Below are 17,686 nucleotides of genomic sequence, written 5' to 3' on the forward strand. Positions count from 1 at the left end.
CATGAGGGATGGCATCTGTCCGGGTAGCGGTGAGGGTTCGACCCATGAACAGGAGGTGAGTTTTATAGTTCTGTATTTTATCAACATTGTTTGTTTTAAAGGTAGCCATGGTTCACATGACGCTCGCGTCATGGCGGAACTTCTACCTGGTTTGTGCGCTTTCTACATTTACAGCCCGTACATCTACATAAACGTTCACATTTCTAATATAAAGTGCTGACCTCATGGCCATGGATGTTACAAGTTGAAACGCCGGGGTCTAAGTACGCGTATCCTCCGTATTTTTCAATAAAAAGCATTTTAATCCGATCGGCGGCCATTTTCTCATAGAGTGATAATGTATCAGAGTCCAATACACCTTCTAACCGGTAGGATCGCGTAGTTAAAAGCATATGAAGGAAATTGAAGAAAATGGCCACCGATCGGATTAAAATGCTTTTTATTCAACAATACTGAAGATACGGGTACTTGGACCCAAGCCTTTTACCTTGTTACATCCATGGCCGTGGGGTCAACACTTTATATTTGAAATGTGAACGTTTATGTAGATGTACCGGTTGTAAATGGAGAAAGTGCAAACACTATGTTGAAGTTCCGTCATGACTGTCATGATATGACAGTCATGTTTCAGGGCTTTTTTAAAGGTAGCCTAAGCCTATAGTGTAAAGTGATATTTTCTGGTTTACTGTATTTATCAACATTATTTTAAAGGTAGCCTATAGTGTAAGTGACATCTTCTGGTTTAAATACAACAGTATTGAAAAAACTAAACAAAAACACACTTAAACTATCTCTATTCTAATAATAGTCATTGCTACAGGATGAGTGTTTATTCAGTCTCTACAGCTCTTAAGTAAACATAACACATTGTTCAGGTCAGGATACCAATTTCATCCAATCAGGAGGGAGGGAGAGAGAGGGAGAGAGAGAGAACCCATTTATCAGCTTAAGTGTGATTGTGTTCCAGTTTCAATCTGATCTGTTTAGTTTTTTCATCACTTCCAATTTCACATATTTATCTTGTATCCTGTATCAGTTATTATTAGTCTCTCTCTTCATTGTCTTAAAGCTGAACATGTATTTTCTGTTCATTATAAGAAAATATGTGTTTATTAAAGAGCTGGAGAGACTTATCACAATATAGAGCTTTAACTAAAAACAAAAACAAAACTGTTAGTTTAACCAAAATCTATTACACACTATACCCTTAACCACTGTGTTCTGATTTCTATTGTTTGTTTATTGGTTATTTTATTGTTTTGTTGAAAGTCACAAAGCTTTAATACATCACATGACTGGTTGCACACAACACTTTTAAATTGATGATTTAAATATACATTTATATATTCTTTATATCCGTGGTTCTCAAAGTGGGGTTGGGGGTCCTTGAGGGGCCTCCAGCTGTTATTTCACCTGTTAGAAGGTAATAGCCCAGAGAGTGACTGCTCACATCAGTGTTGCCAGGTTGTGCGAGAGAAACAAGCAACCAGGTCTATGAAAACTAGCCCCCAAAAATCTGTAAAATGAATACAAAATGGTGCATTTATATGAATTCAAGAATATAAGAACCTTTTGGGGGCGAGTGTTTGGGTTAGCGTTGTATTATGTATCCTACTGTTCATTATTGCGACTGTTTCTTCAGTGTGTTTGATGCTGTACTGTATCTACAGTAACGTTCTTTCTCTTTGTCCTGTGTCTGTATCTTAACTGAATTCTCCCCCCGCGGCGAGGCATCAATAGAGCTCTAATCTCATCTTATCTTATCTTCTACAGAGGACATTCTAGCGGCAACGTGCTTCATCTGTCCTGGGACGGCTGCACTTAACTTTAACACATTAAGACCAGGGAGAGCAACCACTGTAACCATTATTTTATACTTTGGGCTTTTTTATTTTTAAATCATGAACATTTGTGCGAATCTTTGAGTAAATATATATATTTTTTTAAAGCGAACATTTGTAACTCAAATCTTTGCTTCTGGAGGGGGTCCCTGGATCTAGATATTTTTAGATGCGGGGTCCGTGGCCAAATGCACATCATTCTGGGGGGTCCTTGACATGGAAACGTTGGAGCACCACTGATATAGCAACATACGGTTAGGATTTAGAAAAAAAAAACGTTCTAGATATGTATTTGGCCGTGGACCCCCACCATCTCAACATGTTTTTGTTCCAGGGACCCCCAGATTTTCATGATTTAAAAAAAAATAGCCGATCTACAAGCTACATAGCCGCGCTATGTAGCTTGTAGATCGGCTATTTTTCAGTAGCCCAGAGAAATCTAAAAACGAATGGGTTAATATAGAATCTTTAGGGTTAGGGTTAGGGTATTGTGTGCAAATCTTAAATATATATATATATTTTTAAAGTGAACATTTCTCAAATCTTTGCTTCTGGGGGGATTCTACAAATGTCTTCTAAATCCTAACAGTTTTTTGAATAAACATATTTGCTATAATATCAGTGGTTCTCAAAAATGATACGGCCGTGGACCCCCATCTCAAGATATGTTGTTCCAGGGACCCCCCAGAAGAAGAGAGTCAAAAATGTTCACATTAAGAAATATATATATTTAAAGGTTCTATGACATTCATTTTCACTTTTTTTTTTTAATGTTTTTTGGGGGGTTTTATGACCTCAAATACACCTAAAAAATCTGAACTTTGAACATTCAGTGGATTTTCTGTGGTCTGGGGTTTTCTGAATAATTAGGCTGAAAAGTAATCTGAGCTTGGCCCTTCGACAGTGAGGTCACAGTCGATTAATCCCGCCCACTCTCCGCCTCGCCCCTCCCCTCCCCTATTCTTTCCTTTGGGGGGGGCGGAGCAGAGGCGATGATTGACAGGCAAAATCCCTCACCAGCGACACCCGCAGGCAAAGATTTATTTTTTCATTGCAGTTGAAAAGGCTTTAGAAATGTGAGAGAAAAACACCTGCCATGGATCAATGGAGTGGAATTTTTTGTTAAAACTTCTACACACGTTTGAAGGACCATGACAAAGACTTTTAATGTGTGGTAAAACTGAACGTCATGAAACCTTTAAAGATTTGCACAAATTTTCACGATTTTTCAAAAATAGCAGATCTACAAGCTCATTGCCGCGCTATGAGCTTGTAGATCTGCTGTTTTTGAATAGCCATATATAATCTAAAAATGACACACAGAAGCGTTCCCGGTCTTAATGGGTTTTTAAACAAAAAAACCCTGTTATTTAGGTTTAGAATTCTACAGCTGTCTCTAGACAGCTGTAGAATGCTGTACTAACAGGATCTAATTACAACAACAACTCTTGTGGGGGTCCCTGGCACAACCCTCTTCTCAGATCGGAAGTCCGCTGCCTATTGTTATCATTCCGTATGAATTTGGGGGTCCCTCAGGTGAAAACGTTGTAGAACCACTGCTTTGATGATGATTATTATTGTACCCGTTTAGCTCCTCTCACAACATTGATGACACAGGTCGGGTTCTTTATTGCTTCAGGCATTCTCCTCATCCCTCATAATAAGCATACAGTCAAGAACTTGCACAGTAAATAACATAACATACACACATAATACAAGACGTGTAGAAATGTGCATCACACAGGTTAAGAGCGTCCATCAAACACAACGGCAACATCAAAGCAAATCTCAAAATAGAAGAATACCTCGTTGGCCGCTTGTTGTGGAAAAGAGGTTCTTTGTTCTTGAGTTGCTTAAAGTCCTTAGAATGTCCTTTTGACTGACTGTCCTTGGTTTCAAACGTCTTTAATAACTTTAGCAGCGCGATATCACATTAAACTGACAGTTTACAGAGCTTATTCGACCAGGTTTGTTTGCACCACCTGTCAGTAATGACATGAATCATGCATCCATCAGTAATGGTCCGGGGGGTGCTGCTGACAGACAGGGAACTTTTGTTCCGCCCCAGAAGTTTTAATCACATCATGTTTTAACATTTATAACCTTACATGAAATCAATTATGACCCAAAATATGAACTTAATGACCATTCATTTTCTGTATTTTAGCAATTTTAGTATAGTTATAGTTTGTACTTTAATAATAGCACTTACAACCTGTACAACATGAAGGTTTTGCTTTTGTCTTCCTGTGTTCTCAGATGAAGCAGACCTTGGCTTTTCTATAAATGAATGAGTAGCTTTCAGCTCTTACTGTACTTACAGAGACGTTTTCAGCTCTTACTGTACTTACAGAGACGTTTTCAGCTCTTACTGTACTTACAGAGACGTTTTCAGCTCTTACTGTACTTACAGAGACGTTTTCAAACATCTAAGAACTGGAATGCATCATGTGTGTCATTTTTAGATTTCTTTGGACTATTCAAAAATATGTGTTCTCATCCACAGGCTGAGGAATGCTAGCTGAGTGTGTGATAAGATAAAACACATTATTATCTCTAGTGGGGGGAATGTTGCAGAAATGGCAACATCAGCATTATTTACACATTCAATCAGGGAACTCATCTGTGTCACTTTAAGATTCCTGTGGCCGTTCAGAAATGGCAGATCTACAAGCTCATAGCTAGGACAAATACATGTCATTTTGGGGGTCCTTGACATGAAAAAGGTTTGAGAACCACTGACATTATAGCAACATACGTTTAAAAAAAAAACTGTTAGGATTTAGAAGATATTTGTAGAATCCACCAGAAGCAAAGATTTGAGTTACAAATGTTTGCTTTAAAAAAACATATTTTCAAAGATTTGCACAATTCTTCAAGATTTTTCAACCCAAAAAAGATCTATCTGCTATTTATGAAAAGCCCAAAGTATAAAATAATGGTTGTAGCTATAAAAAGAATAGAGCTCAAACAAATGGTTCAGTAGTTCATTATTGTGTGTGTGTGTGTGTGTGTGTGTGTGGGTGTGGGTGGGTGGGTGGGTGGGTGGTACAAAGGTATCCCTCTGGGGTGATAACCTGATCTTTTACATTGTGTCACTATCTCAGACACACTTTACTGCATGGGTCTTCAACAGGGGGTCCGGGACCCCTCAGAGTTACTACAGGGGGGGGGGGGGGATCTCTGTGTGATAAGAAGTGTTTATTCTATGATTAACCACTTAAACCCTGACATCCCTATTCTGCTGCTTCTGCTGCGTTTCAGCGAGTGCTGGGAACACTCGCTGAAAATAGCTGATCTACAAGCTCACGACCACCACGAGCTAAGGGGTCCCTGCTTCATTCTCAGCCAGGGGCGCAGCCATGGGTGGCCGTGGCCCACCCACATAGAAAGCTGGCCCACCCAATCGATTTTGCAAAAAATATATATATATATATTATTTTATAATTAACTCATTCAGTGCCCAGCTTATTTATGGAATTTTGGCTCTGAGTGCCACAGCCAAAATTCATTGTAAAAAAAAAAGTGCTTAGGAGCCGAGATACAGCCTTTTTCAGTAAGAAGTTAAACAAAGAGTGAATGGAGCAGCAAATCATCATATCTTGGGTTCTGAACATTTTTTTGTTCAGAATCCAGGGTTCGTGGCTTTATTTTTTGTGTTGAAATCCCCATTTGGGAATCTTAGATCACGTCATATAAGAACTGTGTTCCAAACATAAACACACCACCCTGGCGTTTCTGTCAGGGGGGGGGGGGGTGGCTCTGCATCGTTTAGGATATTCATTCATATTTGATACAGCCTGTTTCTGGCGAAAATGGAATGAATTCTGCCTTAAAAGTCTTCAGAACTACTACTTCCGGGTTTGAAATCACTGTCCCCACAGCAGCCACGTTCATGGGAAATGTAGTCTTTGGGTTGTTTGACTGGTTTCTAGTGTTTATATTGTGTTACTCTTTGGGTAAATGTGTACATTTACACCTTCAGTCGATGCTTCATATCCATATGAGTAAAATCGTCAGGGTGGTGTGTTTATTTTTGGAACACAGTTCTTATATGAAGCGATCTAAGATTCCCCAATGAGGATATCAACACAAAGAGTAAAACCATGAACCTGCGGAAAAGCGCCCTCTACTGGCAGTGACGTCAGGACTTCGGTGCTCTATAGCTACGCCTATTTGTAGAATCACTTCTACAAATCAAAAAAGAATAAAAACTTACATGCACACATGCATGTATACAGTATAACCACCTGCCTACCTGTACACATAGATCTATTTATCTAATATAACCACCTGCCTACCTGTACACATAGATCTATTAATCTACTGTTAGCCTATGTTTATGTTCTCATAGCGGCCGGCTGTGGGGGGGCGTGTTTGTTTTGACACTTCCACTCTAACTCTGGAGGAGCCCGGGATTGAACTGGGAACCTTGTGGTTCCCATCCAGCCGGTCAGAAATGGCAGATCTACAAGCTCACAACTAGTCGTGTGCTAGATCGTCCATTCCCAAACGTTCTCCCCAGAATAGGGATGCTAGGGGGTTAATGTCGTTAACCACGTGATGTTTGTGTTTTTCAGGGAGAAGGACTTGACTGCCAAGAACATTATCAAGATGGAAGGAACCAAGACTAGCATCACCAACCTGAAGGTACCTGTCTGTCTGTCTGTCTGTCTGTCTGTCTGTCTGTCTGTCTGTCTGTGGACCCAATGGAGTGAGTGCGACGCGTTTTGAGCTTGTAGATCTGCTATTTTTGCTGACATAGAATGGCGAAGTACGGCATTAATTTATGAAAAAAGTATAAATACAGAGATAAGAGGTGTCTGTAATGTGTTCCTCTGGAGTGAGAGTGAATTATAGTGATCCTCTACATTATCAGAGTTACATCACCCCTGCTGTAACATGACCTAGATGTAGAATATGATCATCTACTGTATATTACTGTAAAAAGTATCTTTAAAAAATAAAAACTGTTAGGATTTAGAAGACATTAGTAGAATCCATAGAAGCAAAGATTTGAGTTAAACATATACACAGTATATATTCAAAGATTTGCACACATTTTCACGATTACAAATAAATAAATAGCAGATCTACAAGCTCATAAAAAATAGCTTTTTTTAAAAAAAACAATAGTTGCCAAAAAAAAGACAGAAGCGGTGGTTCTGGTGAATTATTTCCCCCTTATGTATCATAATGTCTCTGTGATGGTTATGTATTCTAATGACGTCTGTGTGATGGTTGCAGGTCCCAGAAGGTGTGAGCGGGGGGGATTCCACCAGGGAAAGAACCAAGACCTTCACCTATGACTTCTCCTACGACTCTGCAGACTGTAAGAACAGCTGCTTCATCTCTCAGGAGAAGGTACTGTCTGTCTGTCTGTCTGTCTGTCTGCCTGTCTGTCTGTCTGTCTGTCTGTCTGTCAGAGCAGCTGCTTCAGTCCTGTTCTGTTCAAAGGGACTTTATTGACCTGGTTTAAACATGAACAGGCTTTATTATGCACAGCAGCCATACTGGAAATAAAATGGGCCTCTTCCTTACTTACTCCCTTCACAGGTCTTGGAAATACATTTGGCCATTTCTACTAATGAAGGCTCTGTTCCATTTAGTGTAGCACAGTGGTTCTCAAAGTTTAAGTGAGTCAACACCCTGACTCTATTTGACCAGAATGGAAAAGAGCCTTCATTAGTGTCATTGTAACAACCAGAATGGAACAGAGCCTTCATTAGTATCATTGTAACAACCAGAATGGAACAGAGCCTTCATTAGTATCATTGTAACAACCAGAATGGAACAGAGCCTTCATTAGTACCATTGTAACAACCAGAATGTAACAGAGCCTTCATTAGTGTCATTGTAACAACCAGAATGGAACAGAGCCTTCATTAGTGTCATTGTAACAACCAGAATGGAACAGAGCCTTCATTAGTATCATTGTAACAACCAGAATGGAACAGAGCCTTCATTAGTATCATTGTAACAACCAGAATGGAACAGAGCCTTCATTAGTATCATTGTAACAACCAGAATGGAACAGAGCCTTCATTAGTATCATTGTAACAACCAGAATGTAACAGAGCCTTCATTAGTATCATTGTAACAACCAGAATGGAACAGAGCCTTCATTAGTATCATTGTAACAACCAGAATGGAACAGAGCCTTCATTAGTATCATTGTAACAACCAGAATGGAACAGAGCCTTCATTAGTATCATTGTAACAACCAGAATGTAACAGAGCCTTCATTAGTATCATTGCAGGGGTGAGCTGAAGGGGGTGCTAGGGGGGTCGGCGACCCCTTAGTTCTTCTGACACTATGGGGGCTGGGGGCTCGCGCGAGCTCCACATGCACGCGCGAGCAAACACCGTCAGCCGCCCGCGAGCCGTCAATCATTAACACAACAATGGCCTCAACCTGGCTGCTTTGCATAACATTGCGTTCTCACTTAAGTCCTCAGTTACACTGTATTAACAGCCACACATAGATACCATCGTTTAGCAGAGGACGCAAGAACGAGAGCTGTACCAGAAACTCACACGGTTATCCCTGACCGTTGTTGGAAGTTCTTGTGACTGTTCAAATGATTGTTAAAACCACTGTTGAAAGCAATGTAAGTGAAGTTGTCATCTTGTGTCTTTAAAAAAAGATAGTCATTGAAGTAAAGTTGTCTGATTATTTTAAGTACTTATGTGTGGGTGAGTCTATGTAAAGGAAAATTAAATAATTGATTAATTGAAACTAAAATAAAAACAACAAATTAACAATGCAACAAAATAATAAGAAATATAAATACATTAATAATCACATGTTGAATACAGTATTTCAACTAGTGGCTATGTGCACATGCCCGCGCGCGCGTGCACGTGCGCGCGTGCACGTGACGTCATAAAATGTAGCCCCCATAGTTTAAAAATCCACAGCTCACCACTGTATCATTGTAACAACCAGAATGGAACAGAGCCTTCATTAGTATCATTGTAACAACCAGAATGGAACAGAGCCTTCATTAGTATCATTGTAACAACCAGAATGGAACAGAGCCTTCATTAGTGTCATTGTAACAACCAGAATGGAACAGAGCCTTCATTAGTATCATTGTAACATCCAGAATGGAACAGAGCCTTCATTAGTATCATTGTAACAACCAGAATGGAACAGAGCCTTCATTAGTATCATTGTAACAACCAGAATGGAACAGAGCCTTCATTAGTATCATTGTAACAACCAGAATGGAACAGAGCCTTCATTAGTATCATTGTAACAACCAGAATGGAACAGAGCCTTCATTAGTATCATTGTAACAACCAGAATGGAACAGAGCCTTCATTAGTATCATTGTAACAACCAGAATGGAACAGAGCCTTCATTAGTATCATTGTAACAACCAGAATGGAACAGAGCCTTCATTAGTATCATTGTAACAACCTGTGAAGGAAGTAAGGAAGAGGACACACACACACACACACACACACACACACACACACACACACACACACACACACACACACACACACACACACACACACACACACACACACACACACACACACACACACACACACACACACCCCTAAATATAAAACTAAGCTACTAAATGTATTGACAATTTCATCAACTAATAAAAACTAGAGTAAAATGTTAATGAGTGACTAGTGGAGAAGAGATCCAGTAGAACTAAGACTAGTGGAGAAGAGATCCAGTAGAACTAAGACTAGTGGAGAAGAGATCCAGTAGAACTAAGACTAGAGGAGAAGAGATCCAGTAGAACTAAGACTACTGGAGAAGAGATCCAGTAGAACTAAGACTAGAGGAGAAGAGATCCAGTAGAACTAAGACTAGTGGAGGAGAGATCCTGTAGAACTAAGACTAGAGGAGAATAGATCCAGTAGAACTCAGACTAGAGGATAAGAGATCCAGTAGAACTAAGACTAGAGGAGAAGAGATCCAGTAGAACTAAGACTAGTGGAGGAGAGATCCTGTAGAACTAAGACTAGTGGAGAAGAGATCCAGTAGAACTAAGACTAGAGGAGAAGAGATCCAGTAGAACTAAGACTAGAGGAGAAGAGATCCAGTAGAACTAAGACTAGTGGATAAGAGATCCAGTAGAACTAAGACTAGAGGAGAAGAGATCCAGTAGAACTAAGACTAGTGGAGAAGAGATCCAGTAGAACTAAGACTAGTAGAGAAGAGATCGTAAATACCATAGTCTTCCCCTCTACAGTACATTACATTAAAGTCATTTAGCAGACGCTTTTATCCAAAGTGACTTACAATAAGTGTATTCAACATAGGTAGGGAACAAAACTACTAATCACCAGAAGTATTAAGTGCATTTTCTTCTAAAACAAGCAACTAAGAGTATACCTAGGGCTAAGGTAAAAGTGTAATATATCAGCTTCCTACTTTCATAAACAGATGAGATAAATAGGAAAATCTAATGAGCAAGAGATAAAACCAATAAGTGTATCAAGTAAACAAGATCCAATGAAACAAGAGCCTGTACAAATAATCTAGCTCTCTGGCTCCCCCTACTGCTAGACAGAGGAACTTTTCAGTCTTACACTAGACTAAAACTGAGTAGTACTCAAATTCTTTACTTAAGTAAAAGTATCAATACTAGAATATAGAACTACTCTGTTAGAAGTAAAAGTACAAAATAAAAAAAATACTTGAGTAAAAGTGCAAAGGTATTTGGCATCAGAATGTACTAAAAGTACCAAAAGTAAAAGTACAAGTACAGTTTTTCAAATAGCCTAGGTATAAAATAGGGCTGAAGTGGTTAATGTATAATAATTCTAGTGGAGTAAAAGTACAATATTTGCCTTTTACTATTCAATTTAAAAGATGGTTTTGGTGTCTAACCCTAGGTTTATATATGCCTATATATATATATATATATATATATATATATATATATATATATATATATATATATATATATATATATATATATAAATAAGATGGTTTTGGTGTCTAACCCTAGGGTTAGGGTTAGGGTTAACCCCAGGTTTTAGGACTCAATGAATGCAACTGAATCTGTGAAATTACCAACAGTTCATTATTTATTGCCAAATCCAAGGTGGTGCCCCATTCTATACTAAATTATCCAGAAACAACAAATTAACCTTTCTTATTTTCATTGTTGTTATTGAAAATGAACACTATAACTCTAACTATAACTCTGTAGTCAAGTAAAGGTAAATATCTTTGGAGGCATATTTCAATTGCTTATGAAATGACTTAAATAACCACAAAGTTGTGGAGTCATCCAGTAAGCCAGGTTAACCAGCCCATTATACAGTATGCACTTGGTTATGCAGTCATTATTTACCACCATTCTCTGACTCCTCTGGAAGAAACTGTTGTGGAAACTTGTTGTGTCCAAAGACCAGCTGATGGCACTTTTAAAGTGTATGACATCGACCATTTAAAAGAACACCGGCTCAGACATATGTGTTCTCAGTGGATATTCATCCCTGCTGTGACTGGTTGTGACACGACTTCTCAGATTGTTGGTGTTTGCAAAAAGACTGCTTTGCTTAACATAAGCTTGTAAAAGTTGACCTTCCTTCAGTCTAGTGGGTGGTCATAGCTGAATGGGTAGAGAGTCTGCATGGGAAAATTAAAGACCCAGCTATGTGTCGAGGTGTCCATGAGCAAGACACTTCACACCTAACTGCTCCCCAGAGCCATGCAGTCCCGGCAGCCATCGGCTGGGTGAAGCTGAAATCCGAATTTCTTCCCCTTTCCCTTTCCCCTTGTGCCAACGCATTCACTGTCCCAAATCAGATCAGAGTTGATTGATGACATTAGGTGTCAAGTAATGGCTGTCCTGTTTGGTGGAAAGTGCACAGATTCCCTCACAACAACACAATCTAACACCTTCAGCAAGGAGGTTGTCTCAGCTTCATCACTTTTAACACTTTAACGTCCACCCTCAACTGAATCTGCCACCAAACTTCACTGTCGTAGAAGACACTGGTCTATCAGATACATGGTTTTGATGGGGAAAAGGAGGGTGTGGATGCCATGAACTAGGGGTGCAAGCTGCAGGATGATCAATTTGTCCAACTTACTGTATGGAGCAGCATTCATTTTTGGAGTTCATTCATTGTAACTTCTCCACTGCCTACAAGACACTCGGCTGATCTGGTAGAAGATATGGACAACCATGTACTACTGTATGTGGACTGGGTCAACGATGTACTACTGTCTGTGGACTGGGTCAACCATGTACTACTGTATGTGGACTGGGTCAACCATGTACTACTGTATGTGGACTGGGTCAACGATGTACTACTGTCTGTGGACTGGGTCAACCATGTACTACTGTCTGTGGACTGGGTCAACCATGTACTACTGTCTGTGGACTGGGTCAACCATGTACTACTGTCTGTGGACTGGGTCAACCATGTACTACTGTCTGTGGACTGGGTCAACCATGTACTACTGTCTGTGGACTGGGTCAACCATGTACTACTGTCTGTGGACTGTACTTGAGGAACGTCTCAATTCCACATAAAAAAATCTTCCAGAGGAGTCAGAGTATGACGATGAATAGAGACTGTATAACAGCACCTGTTATTAACACAATAAGTGCCTATAATGGGCTATGGCTTACTGGACAACCCCATTGGGGTTATTCAAGTAATTTCGTAAGTAAGCAATAGATTTATGCTTGCTTATTATGCTTCTCCCTTTATAGATTGAATAGTAATTGAAACAGCCATTTTAAGCCCCTGGCAGCCATCATGGACGCCATCTTGAAAATGAGACTTTCTGCCTTTCTGGAAGTCAAAGACATTTTCCTAGATTTGTTTCGTATGCTTATTTAGCATGCCCAATAGTAACATAATTCATAAGTTGTATGAATTTATGGGGTGTTCAACCATATACTGAGCCGTCTAATATTGGAGTTTCTGCATACCGGCCACTAGTGGGCCAGCCCAAGTTGTATGCAGGGCTTTTGAAAACCTTACACCCACACCTAACACCATGTCAACAATCTAAAACCTGTCACTAATGTCATTTATCATGTGATTATTTTCACAAATGTGTTCAATTATGCAATTATCTAATTAAATATGCACAATACCAAACTTTCCTCAGCAGAAATGGATTCTACTGTAATCCATTAAAATTACCTTAGGATCAACTGTTTCTTCGTCTAACAGTGTTTCCCAACCTTTATGCCAGGTGTGCCAAAGATCCCAGGGCACACCTAGATATACTGTGTGTGTGTGTGTGTGTGTGTGTGTGTGTGGGGCAAGGCTAGGGTGAAGCTGAAATCCGAATTTCTTCCCCTTTCCCCTTGTGCCAAAGCGTTCACTGTCCCAAATCAGATCAGAGTTGATTGATGACATTAGGTGTCAAGTAATGGCTGTCCTGTTTGGTGGAAAGTGCACAGATTCCCTCACAACAACGCAAACACCTTCAGCAAGGAGGTTGTCTCAGCTTCATCACTTTTAACACTTTAACGTCTACCCTCAACTGAATCTGCCACCAAACTTCACTGTCGTAGAAGACACTGGTCTATCATATACATGGTTTTGATGGGGAAAAAGAGGGTGTGGATGCCATGTACTACTGTCTGTGGACTGGGTCAACCATGTACTACTGTCTGTGGACTGGGTCAACCATGTACTACTGTCTGTGGACTGGGTCAACCATGTACTACTGTCTGTGGACTGGGTCAACCATGTACTACTGTCTGTGGACTGTACTTGAGGAACGTCTCAATTCCACATAAAATAATCTTCCAGAGGAGTCAGAGTATGAGGATGAATAGAGACTGTATAACAGCACCTGTTATTAACACAACAAACGTATTGCTTCTACAAAATATTTACTCTCATGTACACGAGATGTAATAAAGAAACATTACAAAATGTCTTTGGCCTACAAATATATAAACATGGGTCAGTGCACTGCTGACTGGAGGAGTCTGATTTCACCTTACCAGAGTAAAACTTCTTTGTACTAAACCCAATATACTTCTAAAAACACACCATCCAAACATTTATGACAGCACTCACTCAACAAATAACTTTGAAGTTTCAAACAAAGACACTGTCTCTTTCCTTTTTTTTCTTTTTAGTCCTTTTTTAGAAAAATACTTTTTTTAGATTTGTAAAAAAATAAATAAAACAATTTGGCCACAATACAACTGTCTTAGTGTGAAACTTGAGCTTGTTTTGCTGAACACAGAGTTTGTATCCTGGCTGAGAGAGACTGATGACAAGCACACACGGAGCTCCCAGTTGACCACTACAGACGGATACCAAAACACTCGCCCTGAAACACAGTCGCCCACCTGGTATTCCTAACCTTAACCTCAGTAAACTATGTCTAAACCTAACATTATTCCTACCTTAACCTCATTAAACTATGTCTAAACCTAACCTTATTCCTACCTTAACCTCAGTAAACTATGTCTAAACCTAACCTTATTCCTTGGCGTAACATCAGTAAAACTATGCCTAATCCTAAACTTATTTCTAACCTTATCCTCAGTAAAACAAATACAAGAACCACTGGTCTGCGAAAACAGATGGGGGTAGCGTGCTTTGGGGCGAGTCTTTGGGTTACCCCAGTCAGTCAACGTCACCGCAGCCGCTGAGTAATTAAACACCACAAACTACACGGATTACGTTCACACTAACACACTGGAGCCATTTAGAAGCACTTTATAAGAAATCTAACACTTACAGTATGTAGTGTTTTATTGTTGGACATTCATCATGGCAGGTTATAACATGGGCTTTTGGGGCAGGACAGCCCCTCTTCGCCGGTACGACGTTCAGGTCCGCCGTATCGGCCCGTTCCGACCCACTTTCAGTACCTGCCAGACGAGTACAGTGATGGCCCCATGAAGACAAAGCCAAACATTTGCATTTATACATGCGAGGTGTCGATTCACTGGATGTGTGTTCGCGACGGACGATGAGCCAATGACTCAAGGCAGCAGCAGCCCACGACGCATCTATTGTTCTGGGGGGAGGGGGTTGATTTCTTTCTTTTTCATTGGGCACACCTAGCATAGACTCGCGACCCAAAAAAGGTCCGATTGCCAGGGTTGGGAAACACTGGTCTAGAAGTCATATAAATGATTCACACACATCACGGTTTCATATGGGGGTAGGCTTGTTTAGAGTGATTACTGTCATTAAGCTTCTGAATTGGAAGATGTATCATACCAAAATATAAACTAGAGACATGTAGGAATACAAAAATGTTACGGCCACCTCAGGTGGTACCAATTTGTGAAAATATCAGTGTTGGCCCCTGGACTAATAGAAAATAAGTCTTTTTTTTGGGTGAACTACTCCTTTAAGACTAAGCCGGTCATAGTTAGATCCCTTCCTGCTTTGGATTCTTCTCTTAACCCTTTAAGACCGGGAGGGAACACATCTATGTATCACTTTAAGATTTATTTGGCCATTAAAAAATAGCAGATCTGCAAGCTCATTATGAGCTTGCAGATCTGCTTTTTTCTTTTATTGTGGAAAATGTGTGCAAATCTTTGAATATATATTTTTTTAAAGCGAATATCTTTAACTCAAATCTTGGTGGGGGTCCCTGGAACAACATATTTTGACATGGGGGTCTGCGGCCAAATACATATCATTGTGGGGGTCCTTGACATGAAAAGGTTTGAGAACTATTATATATAATATATTATTATAGCAACATACAGTTTTTTCAAAAACCTGTTAGGATTTAGAAGACATTTGTAGAATCCCTCCAGAAGCAAAGATTTGAGTTACAATGTTTTTTCGATTTTTCAAAATGAGCAGATCTACAAGCTCGTTGCCGCACTCGCACTACGAGCTTGTAGATCTGCTATTTTTTGAATAGCCAAGGAAATAAAAAAATGACACAGATGCGTCACCGGATTGAATGGATTAAAGGAGCAATTCACCCATTTGACCATTTCTAACCAATATCTTCATCTAACTGCTCCTCACTGAGGCTGGAACCATCTGTGTCTGCTCACTGTGTGTCAGAGGAGGCCTGTTGTTTCCATGTGCATCCAGGTGTTTTATAGGTCTGATATTGTGTTTTTTCTGCCCATCCAGGTGTTTTATAGGTCTGATATTGTGTTATTTCTGCCCATCCTGGTGTTTTATAGGTCTGCTATTGTGTTTTTTCTGCCCATCCAGATGTTTTATAGATCTGACGATGTGTGCTTTTGTATCTGTCCATCCAGGTGTTTGTAGATCTGACGATGTGTGCTTTTGTATCTGCCCATCCAGGTGTTTTATAGATCTGACCATGTGTTTTTTTTTGTATCTGCCCATCCAGGTGTTTGTAGATCTGGGCTCTGATGTGCTGCGCTCAGCGTTTGAAGGCTACAACGCCTGTATCTTCGCCTACGGACAGACGGGCTCCGGGAAGAGCTACACCATGATGGGAAACCCTGTAAGTCCATCCATATGTTTATACATCTGATAAACCCTGTTAGACCATCCATATGTTTATACATCTGATAAAACCTGAACATCCATATGTTTATACATCTGATAAACCCTGACCATCCATGTGTTTATACATCTGATAAACCCTGACCATCCATGTGTTTATACATCTGATAAACCCTGACCATCCATATGTTTATACATCTGATAAACCCTGACCATCCATATGTTTATACATCTGATAAACCCTGTGAGACCATCTCACAGGGTTTATCAGATGTATAAACATATGTTTATACATCTGATAAACCCTGTGAGACCATCCATATGTTTATACATCTGATAAACCCTGTGATCAGTCATAGATTCCATTGAATCAACTTCCATGTCGTTTTAGTCATATTTCAATTGATGAAATAGTCAAATGTTTGACTTTCAGTCTAGTTTTAGTACTAATTTTAGTGTAAATATCATAGGATTTTAGTCGACTAAATCATATTGCATTTTTAAGGCTGATATTGCCGACACCGTTATGATGAGTGATATACGGTGTTTCGCTGAGGATTACTGTTGGTTATTATGGGATATAGTGATGCAGATAGTGGTTAATAATATGGGATGTTGTTGTTGTGTGGTTTCCAGGGAGACGCAGGTCTGATTCCACGGATCTGTGAGGGACTGTTCAGCCGCATCGCCGGGGCAACCAGGTGGGACGAGGCCTCGTTCAGGACGGAGGTCAGGTGAGGTCACAGCCTGTCTGTCTGTTTGTCTGTCTGTCTGTCTGTCTGTCTGTCTGTCTGTCTGTCTGTCTGCTTTCCTGTCTGTCTGTCTGCTTTCCTGTCTGTCTGTCTGTCTGTCTGTCTGTCTGTCTGTCTGTCTGTCTGTCTGTCTGTCTGTCTGTCTGTCTGTCTGTCTGTCTGTCTGCTTTCCTGTCTGTCTGCTTGTCTGTCTGTCTGTTTGTCTGTCTGTCTGTCTGTCTGTCTGCTTTCCTGTCTGTCTGTCTGTCTGTCTGTCTGTCTGTCTGTCTGTCTGTCTGTCTGTCTGTCTGCTTTCCTGTCTGCCTGTCTGTTTGTCTGTCTGTCTGTCTGTCTGTCTGTCTGTCTGTCTGTCTGTCTGTCTGTCTGTCTGTCTGTCTGCTTTCCTGTCTGTCTGTCTGTCTGCTTTGCTGTCTGTCTGTCTGTCTGTCTGCTTTCCTGTCTGTCTGTCTGTCTGTCTGCTTTCCTGTCTGTCTGCTTTGCTGTCTGTCTGTCTGTCTGTCTGTCTGCTTTGCTGTCTGTCTGTCTGTCTGTCTGTCTGTCTGTCTGTCTGTCTGTCTGTCTGTCTGCTTTCCTGTCTGTCTGTCTGTCTGCTTTGCTGTCTGTCTGTCTGTCTGTCTGTCTGCTTTGCTGTCTGTCTGTCTGTCTGTCTGCTTTCCTGTCTGTCTGTCT

At 40.2% G+C, this 17,686-nt stretch overlaps 1 protein-coding gene across 2 annotated transcripts in view; it reads left to right on the forward strand.

The window, feature by feature from the left end:
- The window catches only part of kif16ba (kinesin family member 16Ba), an 83,751-nt gene that overhangs the window by 169 nt on the left and 65,896 nt on the right, over window positions 1–17,686 (forward strand). For both annotated transcript variants that reach the window (XM_080418715.1, XM_080418716.1), the window contains exons 1-5: window positions 1–55; window positions 6,422–6,491; window positions 7,089–7,205; window positions 16,147–16,263; window positions 16,902–16,999. The exon at window positions 1–55 is cut by the window's left edge and continues 169 nt beyond it. In XM_080418715.1, the coding sequence (XP_080274841.1) occupies window positions 9–55; window positions 6,422–6,491; window positions 7,089–7,205; window positions 16,147–16,263; window positions 16,902–16,999 (449 nt within the window). In that variant the 5' untranslated portion in view covers window positions 1–8. The remainder of the gene's footprint in view (window positions 56–6,421; window positions 6,492–7,088; window positions 7,206–16,146; window positions 16,264–16,901; window positions 17,000–17,686) is intronic.

The sequence above is a fragment of the Gymnoscopelus braueri genome, assembly GCF_963280865.1.
Source record: "Gymnoscopelus braueri genome assembly, chromosome: 2".
Lineage (NCBI taxonomy): Eukaryota > Metazoa > Chordata > Actinopteri > Myctophiformes > Myctophidae > Gymnoscopelus > Gymnoscopelus braueri.